Here is a 10,543-nt window from a genome sequence, read left to right as displayed (position 1 = left end):
TTGCTTTCAAAAGACAGCGTTTACTTTTCACAGGCCTTGCTCGGCACGGGGGTGCGGGGAGGGTGGTCTCCGGCTGCCGGCTGGCTCCCCGGGCGGCTCAGAAGATGCAGGTGCAGCCCACGGCGATGGTCTCCATGACCGCTCGCTGGCGGCAGGGCCCCGGGCGCGGCGGCGGCGGGCAGAGGCGGCGGCGCACGGGCACCTGGCTGAACACGGGCACGCTCACCATGCTGCGGTCCTCCTGCATGGTGAAGGGGTTCACGCAGCCCAGACACAGGCACCGCGCCTCCGGCAGGTCTGCGGGGACGCGGCCGGGGTCGTGGTTGATGCTGCGGGGAGCAGGAGAGAGCGCAGGGCGGAAGGTGGTCGGAAAAGAGCCAATGGGCAGCCGGTCCCCACGCCCCGCCTTTCCTAACCCGGGTTTTGACGCCCCAGCAAGACTGTGCGGCCTGGAGGAAGGACAGCAATGAGCTCCGTCCTCCAGGTCAGGAAACTGAAGACGGGAGCACGCAAGTCACATGCCCCCAGGTTATCCAGGTTCAGGGGTACCCGTCAGTCACCCTGTTTCCTTCTGTCATACAGTAGATGCCCATCCCAGGACTAAGTCCCGCTGTGGGGATCACAGAGAAGCCCAAGGTCCCCTCCGCCTCCACCCCCCACTTGTTTACATTTTTGTTAAACTTAATCCATGGAAATAATGTAAGCACACTGATGCCTAATTTCCACTTGGAAGAGTCGGGAGGCCTGGATTGTATTCTGACCTCATCTCCATTCATTCAGGCACTTTTTACAGGCTCACCACGTGAGCGGGTCTGTCCTAGGCTTTAGGGTCACTGATGCACAAAGCAGATGTGTTCTGTCTCATGGAGCCTAGCACATAGGGACTTACTTTGCCACCTTTCACCCTCTGTCCCTCAGTGTCCTCCTCCGCTAAACGTGGGGGGAGGAAGCAGGTGACCCAGACCTGTGGACATGCAGCATCTGCACCACCTTGTTCCACTTGGGAGCTTGTTAGCAGCGCAGAACCCTCGGGATAAGAACCTGCATTTTCACAGGATCCCACGGGCACTGTAAAGTAAGTGTGCAAAGCCCAGCTCTGGAGACTCTACTGACTCGACTGACCCTTCCGGGGGCCACGTTCCAGAGCTGCGCTGCGCAATGCAGTAGCCACTAGCCACGTGTGTCAACTTAAATTTAAACTAATCAAAATTAGTTCCTAAGTCACACCAGCCACATTTCAAGTGCTCAGTAGCCACATGAGGCTAGTGGCTACTATACTGTACTGTACGTTGTCACAGAAAGTTCCAGTCAGCGGTGCTATTCTAGAGTCTCAGGGTGTAAGTTGTGTGGCTGAAGAATCTTCAGCCTGGGTTTGTGAGTGAGGACCTTCAGGGCCAGCCATTTCTTCACCATTCATTCAACATGTATGTACTTGGCCCCTTCTGTGTGCCAGGTGCCGAGCCAAGAAGTGGACAAGGCGGGGACAGTGCTGGTGTTATCAGGGACAGCAGGTCTGGATTCCCGAATCAGAGCCTGCAGTCCAACCTCGTTGTGTGGAGATATACAAAATGCCACTTTCTGGGCCTCCCCCCTGGAGATGTCAGCTGGGTGCGGGTGGGAATCCTTAGGTGACTCTGATGCAGGCACTGGGAAGGTCCTGGTCTAGTGTGGGAGACAGACATGAGCATGGCCAGGGAAATGCTACAGCTGAGAAGAGTGTTTGAGCCACCACGGAGCTGGAGGAAGTGACATTTGGGGAAGGGCTTGCATGCACTTCAGCTGGGGCTTGAAGAACAGTAAGAGCAGTGCTCCACATGAATATCTCATCTAACTGCAGCCTACGAAGCAGGTACTGCTATCACCTCTGTTGACGTTGAGCAAACAGAACCTCAGAAAGGCGGATCAACTTGCCAAAAGCCACACAGTTTGGAAGGAGCAGAGCCGGGATTCAAACCCAGGCACCCAGACCTCTGAATCCAAGGTCTGAACAGTTACAATGACCCCACCCCCCAAAAGACAGCTAGCCACTGCTGCCAGCCCAGCCTACCTGTAGCCCCAGGGAGACAGGCTCCTCTTGTTGGACAGCCACAGCTGCAAGTCGACCTCACACTTCTTCTTGGCCAGCTCAGAGCTGTTTCTCAGCTGGGCCACCATCTCCTCGAGGTTCCTCTCATATTCCTCCATGCGGGCATAGGGTTTCATCCTTGACACCAGGTCCAGCGGCACCTGGTGAGGCCCAGGGGCCAGGGGCCCCGCCCGTCCTTGCCCCTTCCTCTTGCCTTTGGGGCTCCTGGGCTGGCCCAGCCCCAGGAAGATGGAGATGGTAAGAAGGAGCAGCTGGGGAGGAAGGCCACAGGTCACAGGTGGGAGCGCTGAGCCTCAGAGTCCCTTAGGGGTCTCCCAGGCTCAGGTGTGACCCCTCTCTCCCTGCCCGACTGAGCTCTGCCCGCTCAAATCACTCCCTGCTTCCTCTCTCACTTGTGCCCCACTCTCTGGCCTTCTCTCTGTCTCTTACTCTCACTGTGCTCCTTCCTGCCACAGGGACTTTGCACAGGCCTCTTCCTGCAGGCTGCGCCTCTTCTCTTCCCCTCCTAAACACTTTCCCACCCCTCGTGTGTTGGCTGTAGTGTCACTTCCTTAGGGATACTACTGGGCTCTCTTGGGCTCTGATAACCCACATGCCTCTGGCATGACAGCAATTTGACAGTTTGTATGTGTGATTCTTTTATATGTCTGTTCCCCACTCAGCACAGAGGACACGTGTCAGTTTCCACATGCTGTCTTATCCCCGTGTCTGTGGTGCCAGGCACTTAGGCATTCAGTGAACACTTGCTGAGTGAATGGATGGCTGTCCCCATCCCTGCGCTTCTGTAGCTTACAGTCTGGGAAGGAAAACAAACAGTGAACAAGAAAACAAACACCTAAGTCTGCCTAGTGACACGTGCAATGATGGCCCCACGCAGGGTACAGCTGGAGAAAAGTAGGGCCTCCTGCTTAGCCTGTGCCTGGGCAGTGGCCCAGGAAGCTTCTCTGAGGAGGGACGTGTCAGGTGAGGCTTGAAGGATGAGAGGGTGGCAGACATGGGCGGAGGGTGTCTAAAAGTCTTATAGGTGGGGGAAACAGTACGAGAGGAGGTTTGAGTTGGTTCAGAGTGGGTGGGGGGAAGAGGGCATGAAATGAAGTTGGGGAGTTGGGATGGTCACAGGCTGAGGACACCCTGCCCATGACACCCACACTGCCTTCCTCCCCTGAGCCTCCCCGCCTCCAGCCCCGACCCCCTGCCTGCCCCTCCGCCCAATACTGTCCGTTCCTTCCACTTCTCCCTCCCCAGAAGCAGAGTATCAGCGAAGCCTCAGGCTCACACAGAAGAGGACTCGGCGCAGCAGAACCCAGACTTCTCAGGAAGCCAGGGAGAGGAGGCCCAGGGCCTGCATGGGGGACAGAGCTAGACAGACGGAGGACCCCCTGAGGAATTTGTCTCCCACTGACTCTAGGCAGGCTCTGTGCCAGCCCCAGACCTGCCCCAGCTGCCTGCCCTGCAGCCCCATGGCCTGTGCCTGCTTTATCCAGGCTACCCTGCAAGTCTTGACCCTGGAAGACAAGTTCCAGCACAGCCCCTCCTGGCAGAGCCACTTCTTGGCACAGAATCCACAACAGAGATTCAAGTCGCTAAATTCTTCCTTTTTGGTCTTAGACTCTGGGGCAGAAAAATGTCTCTCTTACAATGGGCTCTGTCATCTGAACTTCTCACGCAGCATTGTTAAAGTCTGGCTCTGCACTCGGAGCAACCCAGAACGGAGTCCAAGTCCCCCGCCCTCGTTTTCCAGATGGGAAACAGAGAAACAGAGGGACTTGCCCAAGGTCACACAGCCCAGATCTCAGGAGCCAGGTCTCGCTGGAGAAACCCCCGCCGACGAGTTTGCCAGCATCACCCCAGATGCCTCTGGCCTGAAAGGGCTTCAGTGTGTCCAGCCTGAGCCCAGTTCAGGAGCTGAGCTGCTAGGCATGGCTGCAGGCTCTGAGACTAGTCTCTGTTTCTTTCTGGTCCTGGGGGAGAGGACAGAGGGAGAACTCGCCTCCGCAGATTCCAAGCCAAACAGAGGCAGCCATTAATCAATAGGAAAGAAATACTGAAATACTCAGGCTCTAAAAGGGGCTGGGGGAGGGCTGGGGAAGCGCCACGTACCAGGTTGTGTGGCCAGTCCATCCGCTCGGCGTCGAGGTCGGCCTGCAGCTGCCGCCCGCCTGGAACCCCAGATGCCACCGCCGCCGCCGCCGAGAGAATGGCAGCAACAGGATGGAGCGAAGCAATTATAGCTCGACTGGGGGCTGCTGGGGGAGTGGGTGGGTGGGCTCGTCATCAGCTGGGAGCCTCGGGCCCCCAGCTGGCTGGGCCCAGCGCAGTGGCAGGCGGTGAGGGACGTGGGGGCAGGCCAGGAGCCGGGCTGAGGTGCCCAGGGGCTGTTGACCGAGGGACAATGCCCTGTGTGTCTGGTGGGGCTCTGGGCCGGTGGCACCTCTGCCTGTGGCCTGCGGCCGGCCGCCAGGCCAGCACCCACAGGGCCAGCTAAGACAATCAGCTTCGTTTGCTTTAGGGATGGCAAGAGGGTGAGGGTGGAGGAGGGATGGGCTGTCGGTTGGTCAGGAGAGCAAATGTTCTGGGAGCGCGCTGGCCAGCAGCAGGGCACAGGCCCCATCTCCCAGGGAAACAGCCCCAGGCACTCCGGCCCCTGCCAGCCTCAGGTGAGCACCATAGCCGAGGAGACCACAGTCCCACCCTCTAGTTCAAGGCAGGGAAACTGAGGCCCGAGTGAGGAAGGGACTCGTCCCGTATTATGCAGTGATTTAGAAGTGACAGAGCTGGGGTTCATGCCGGTCTCTGCCCATGGCTCTCTCCACTCCCCCCCGTGCTGTTTTTCTTGGGATGCTTTCTGTGCAATTCCAGCCTGCTGTGAACGTGTTTCTGAATCGGTGCGCCCTCACTCGGGCCGACCTGCGGATCTGTGAGGACCTCATGGCCTTTCTCCCAGGGAGGTCTCCCTGCCCGTGTGCGGCAGCTTGTGACCTTCCTTCTCCCTCAGCCTCAGTCCCTTCTCTGCAAAATGGGAGTTGTGTCCAGGAATAGACAGTGGCCTGGCCCATTCCTCCCTGAAATCTTTCTGAGCCTCAGTTCCCACATCTCTAGATTGGGAATAATCATTGCATCCACCTCCTGAGGCCACTGTAAGGAATAAAGGAAATAACTCATGTCAAATAGCCAGCACAGTGCCTGGCCATAGTAAGTGCTCAATAAACACTTAGCTGTTTATTATAAAACTTGTTATAAAATAATTGTATCATTATTGCTATAAACATTAGCTGTTCTAATTAGTGTTAGAGCTAGCACGGTTCTCAATACTCAACCCACTCTCCTTCCTACCCTCTCAGGCCCCCCTCCTGTCTGCTAGGAGAGCTCTAGGCCTCTAAGACTCAGACCGTGACCTCACAAGGTCAGGTCACCCCCAGGGTCCACGGGTCCTGGAATCACATGCTAAACTGACCGGCTCCTCTGGCCAACGTCTCTCACCTGGAGTGAACAGCCCAGCCAGATGGGAGCAAATCCACGTGGGGAGGCAGGTGTGGGGGGAGGGGTGTGAGGACAGAGGAGGGCGCCGTGTGCAGACGTCCGGGACTGCCCTGTCTTACCGAGGGCCAATCTTGGCCATTTACAGGAATCGGCCCAGTGGAAGAACGCAGGGCGAGAGGCGCTCCCAAATGTCACAAGATTAATCTGTCCAGGGCAGGTTTCCACAGCATAACTGAGAAGCTGGCTAGGGCTTGAGTGCATGGAGAGATACCACCATATTTGGTCAAATACTAGACAGGGCTCCATTCTATCGCTGGAAACTCCAGAGGGAGGGGGACTCTGAAAATACCTCCTCAGGCAACAAGGGCCCCCGCCCCACCCCCCAGGCTGTCCCAGCCCCTCTGCCAGGCGTGGGGGCAGCCTGGGTGTGCTCCGCGCTGGCTCTCTGCTACCCCTCTGTGGCTGGCGCAGCGGGGTCCGACAGACAGGCAGCTGGGGTGACCCCTCCCACAGCCATGGAAAGGTGGGGTAATTGGTAGATGGGGACTGGGGGGTGAGGGATTCCTCTGCGTCTGAGGACCCCTGAAACCACCACACTTTCCTTACCTGCTGGCAAAACACACCCCTCGCTTCTGCCTCCCAAAGCTGGGACTGATGAGCCTCGCTACATCCTAGCCGCAGTGCTTGTTAATTTACGTTCCAGGGTCCCAGCCCAGGGGCTCTGAAGTACCAGGGCCAGGAATCTGCATCTGGAGAGCCCAGTCTGGAAGTTAAAGGGCCCTCACCCATCACCTGGCCCCCTCCTCCCACCCATTTTACTACAGGGAGACCAAGGCCCGGGAGGGAGGGGCCTTCCCCAGCCTCACACAGCATGTTTGTGCCAGAGCTGGGAGCAGAACTCAATCTCCTAATTCTTATGCATTGCTCTTCCCCCAAACTGTACAAACAGCTCCAGACAAGACTGACTGCAGGTCTGGCGGGGACCAAGGAGCCAGGCCAGTCCTTGTGGGGACCCCAGGTCCCTCAAACGGGGAGGGGAGCTGTGGGGTTCCCAGGCAAATACTGTAGGGAATCAGACACGAGCCCAGTGACTGTCATTCGGTTTCCCATTCCTGGGCCATCTCAGGCCAGGAAGGAGGCCCCTTCCTCCACCCTCGGCTTCTAGAAACCGCTGAAGGGTCATCTGCCCTTAGGGATGTCCTGACTGTGAACCCAGGCAGGCTGTGGGACCCAACCCCAGGGGCCAGTGCCAGGCCAGAGAGGGAGGTGTAGGAACTTGGGCTTCAGGGGCTCCCACCCACAGCGAGGCTGGGGTCCTTACGCGTGAGGCTGGGCGGTGGGTGGCTAGAGAGGGAGGAGGCAGTGGGTGGTCATGGTCGCTCAGAGCCTCCTGCTACAGTCTCAGCCAGGAGAAGTGCTGCACTCGCCCACTCGCCACCAGGTGGCGCCACCAGAAAGCCAGACAGCCCCTAAGAGCTCACAAACCCCGATGGAACCTCCCTGCCAGCCACCCCTTGTCCCTGGAGTGGGCCCTGGGGCTGAAAATGAGGGGTGGGGCCAGTGGGTAGGGGTCCTGCACCTGCCTTCCCAAGCGACCCTATTGTTGGGGACCAGCGCCCAGGACACCTTCCATGTCAGAGAGGAAGGGCACAGCAGGTGGGGATGGCCGAGTGATTCCTTTCACTTTGAGCACCTACTGTGTGCTAGGCCCTAGGTATTTGGCTCCCGGACACTGTAATTCTCAGAAAATAACAATTAGTAGCAATCACAGCTACCTCTTAACAGCCTTTTACTGACTACCTGGTGTTGTGCTAGATCGTGTGCTATGTGCCATTAAACCCTCCCGACAACCCTGTGGTGAGGTCCTCGTTTTATCCCGAATTTACAGATGAGGAAACTGAGGCTCAGAGCACTTAGTCACTTGCCCAAAGCCACAGAGGATTCAAAGCAAGTTAGTCTGAGTCCTGCACATGCTGCTCCCTGCATGGGGTGAGCAGGGGCAGTGCAGCCAGGAGAGGAGGGGGAGGTCCAGCCAGTCAGCTGGTCAGAGGAGGGTCGGGGATGGCCTCAGCGTCACCCAACCAGAGTCCCCAACCTGGACTCTGCAGCTCACTAAGCCCAAGCCCAATCTAGAGTCCTCAGGGGTGTCTGAGAGCTCCCGGGCCATGGGTGCGGCACCCAGCAGCTTTCCTGGCAGGTGCTAGGCATTCACCAAATATTTGATACATTGAATCGCACCAGCTGGAATACAGGGTGGTATTCTGGGATGGAGAGTAGGAGGCCGGAACAGTGGGCACCCAGAGGGGCAGGTGCAGCTCAGGGGATAAGAGCCCAGGCTCCACAGGTTGGCAGACCTGAGTTTCAATCCTGCCCCTGCCCCTTCACAGCTGTGCAACCTTGGGAAAGTTACTTGACTTCTCTGAGCCTTAGTTTCTTCTGCACAGTGAAGATCGTAATAACTTGGCTGTCAATGGATAGTTGTGAGGATCAAATGAGATAATACACGTTGGCAACAGTAAGTGCTCAATGGTAGCTGCAGTTGTCGTTCCTATTGTTAAAACAAGTTCTGAGATAAGCCTTCAAGGATGCTTCTGGAGTGTTCCTAGGTAGGAAGGGCTTTGTGAGGTGGGAACAAGGCTGGAAGCAACAGAGGAATGCAGAGGCCCCTGTTTCCAGTGGGCCCACCCTAGAGCCTCACCAAGGCCAGGAGGACCTGAGAGATTGGCCTAAAACCTTGTCCAAGTGGACCCTGTAATGTCAGAGAAGCAGGAGGAGGCTAGCGGGCACCTTTGCTGGCTGTGGCCAGGAGGGCGCAGCCCCCACAGGAGGTCCTGGCTCCCCTGCTGTGTGGCCCACCCCTCCCTCCCGCGTAGGAGTCCTTCTCCCAGGCCCATATTTGCACAAATGCCTGCCTCACTGCTCACTCCAGAGCCCCAGCCAAGAGGGGCTATTTTAAGCTCCCTGGATGGGAACATTGTTGGTGGAGACAGCCCCAGCCAGCAAGCTCCCAGTTCTCAAAAAAGGGAAAGGCCTGGATAAATGGGCGGCCCCTGGGACCTGCAGAGGGGACGCCCCATCAGCATGACCCTCTGCCAGGCACCAGTGCCTCCTCCCCCCAGGGGCAAGTCAAAGAAACTCGAGTTGGGGTGGGGCTTGAAGAGGTGGTCTTGTTCGCTGGCGACTAGGTGGCCTCGGCATTCCGCCCAGCATCCAGCCTTGAAACACCAAGTCTGTGTTTCAGGGTTGCAGATGAACTCCACACTGCACCTAGTCTCTTGTTAGCACTCACCACCCATGTGCCATCAGAGGTGGGGGTATCTCATCCAGCCCCGACTATGTGGAAACCTTTCTAAAGTGTCTTTGCTGGATACTTGCAGTCTAGGGATGCCGTTTCTCTCTGAGGATGCACATTCCACTTTTTTAAGCTCTAGTTGTTGAAAATAATGATTATAATTGCAAAAGTTTTCTTTTGTATTATGCAGACGTCCCCCTCCTGTGGGGAAAGACTGCAGACGTCAGGCACTGTGCTTGGACACTTGCTCTGCCCCTTGTTACTTGGCCATGTCTGCCTTCCCCAACTTTGACGAGCCTCAGTTTCCTCAAAGGGTTATTAAGATGCATTAATCATGAAAATCATTGTTTGCCTAGCACATAATGGAACTTGATATTTGGCAAGTTTGGGCTGGGTTTTTTTGTTTTTGTTTTTGTTTTTTTGGAATTTAGTTTGGTCTTGTGTGTGCCTGGGTTCATTGCATGGTGTTTTCTTTTGGGGGGGGTGCTATTTTTGCTTTTTGATTAGGAACAACCAGTGTAGACCAATATTTAAAGCACAGACTTTGAACTAGAGTGACCTGAATCCCAGCCCTGCCAGGCAGCAGCTGGGTCACCCTGGGCAAGTGACCTAACCTCTCTGAGCCTACATCCTTGAGAGGGAGGTGGGGGGTTTACCAAGATAATGCATGAAAGTGCCTGGCACACAGTAGGTGCTCAATGAATGGCCCTGCTGTTATTTTATGGTATACATTGTTCTTAGCTCTGCCCAATCAGGTGGCGCAGAACAATTCTAGTCAGCTCACTTCTAGCACTTTCTAACTGCCAGAGAGTCCTAGCCATGGAATGGACTGCCCTGGAAGAGAGGGAGCTCCCCATCCGCCGAGGTGTTTCCACGGAGGCCAGGGGACTCGTTGGGAGATTCCAGAAGAGGAAGGGGCTGGGCTTCTTGAGATTTCAAAGTTCCCTTCCTGCCTTCAGACATCAGAATCTTATGTCCAGGGCCTCAGGCCCCCTTGTGGGGCTGCCCTGCCTGCCCTGACTGGCCCAGACCTGGGGCAGGAAGGAGCCCAAGGGCGCCTGCGGGGAACGGGGAGTAAACAGCCTGTCCCTGCAGCAGATGGAGGCGCCGGGCCCTGTCCCCAGGAGTACCCTCCCCTCGGTCCCGGGGGATGTTTACATTCTGGTCAGAGTTTACAGGACGTCTGGATTTACAAGATCCAGAATTCTGACTTTCCCCCCTAAAGCCGTCAGCCCCTCCTCCCGCCGGGTGGCTCAGTGTCTATTTTGGGTGGGAGGCCCCACCCTGCAGCAGAAGCAGGAAAAGGGTATAGCGTGAGAAATGTTTCTGCAGACCCCCAGAGCCTGCGCCTCGGTGGGGGAAGCAGCCGTGCTGTGGGGATGTGAGGAGGAGAGGGTGGCATCTCCCCGCTGGTGCCCACAGGGGAGTCCTGGGAGCGGGCTGGCCAAGGGCAGAGGGCCATCTTTTGCAGTCTGGGTTCAAAGGCCTGGTCCCCTGAGCATTCAGCTAAAAACCGATGGTCCCTATCCAACCTGCCCTGCACAGTGGCTTCTGTTACTGGCTCAGAGAGAGCTTTTTCTACTGTGGTTGTTTTGGTGTATATCTATACGGCTGCGAATCTGAGGATGACGTCTTGTGCGTGTGTGTTTCGTTTTGTAATTGTTTTAAAGAGCCATCAGGTGAGA

At 56.7% G+C, this 10,543-nt stretch overlaps 1 protein-coding gene across 5 annotated transcripts; it reads right to left on the bottom strand.

Moving 5' to 3' along the window:
- Nucleotides 1–6,968, bottom strand: IL17B (interleukin 17B). Of its 5 annotated transcripts, none has more exons than XM_045552706.1 (5): nucleotides 6,888–6,968; nucleotides 6,173–6,315; nucleotides 4,187–4,332; nucleotides 2,048–2,337; nucleotides 1–329 (listed from the first exon to the last, which is right to left on the bottom strand). In XM_045552706.1, the coding sequence occupies exons 3-5, from the start codon at nucleotides 4,205–4,207 to the stop codon at nucleotides 98–100; spliced, it is 543 nt and encodes a 180-aa protein (XP_045408662.1). In that variant the 5' UTR covers nucleotides 4,208–4,332; nucleotides 6,173–6,315; nucleotides 6,888–6,968; the 3' UTR covers nucleotides 1–97. The 5 variants fall into 5 exon arrangements, with proteins under 5 accessions (XP_045408662.1, XP_045408663.1, XP_045408664.1 ...); XM_045552707.1 differs by lacking the exon at nucleotides 6,888–6,968 and adding an exon at nucleotides 5,686–5,816 and having other exon boundaries at nucleotides 4,187–4,329; nucleotides 6,173–6,214; XM_045552708.1 differs by lacking the exons at nucleotides 4,187–4,332; nucleotides 6,888–6,968 and adding an exon at nucleotides 5,567–5,816 and having other exon boundaries at nucleotides 6,173–6,214.
- Nucleotides 6,969–10,543: the final 3,575 nt, after the last annotated feature.

This window comes from Lemur catta, chromosome 5, assembly GCF_020740605.2.
Source record: "Lemur catta isolate mLemCat1 chromosome 5, mLemCat1.pri, whole genome shotgun sequence".
NCBI lineage: Eukaryota > Metazoa > Chordata > Mammalia > Primates > Lemuridae > Lemur > Lemur catta.
The sequence above is the reverse complement of the archived record's forward strand: the minus strand, read 5'-3'. Positions and strand labels throughout refer to the sequence as shown.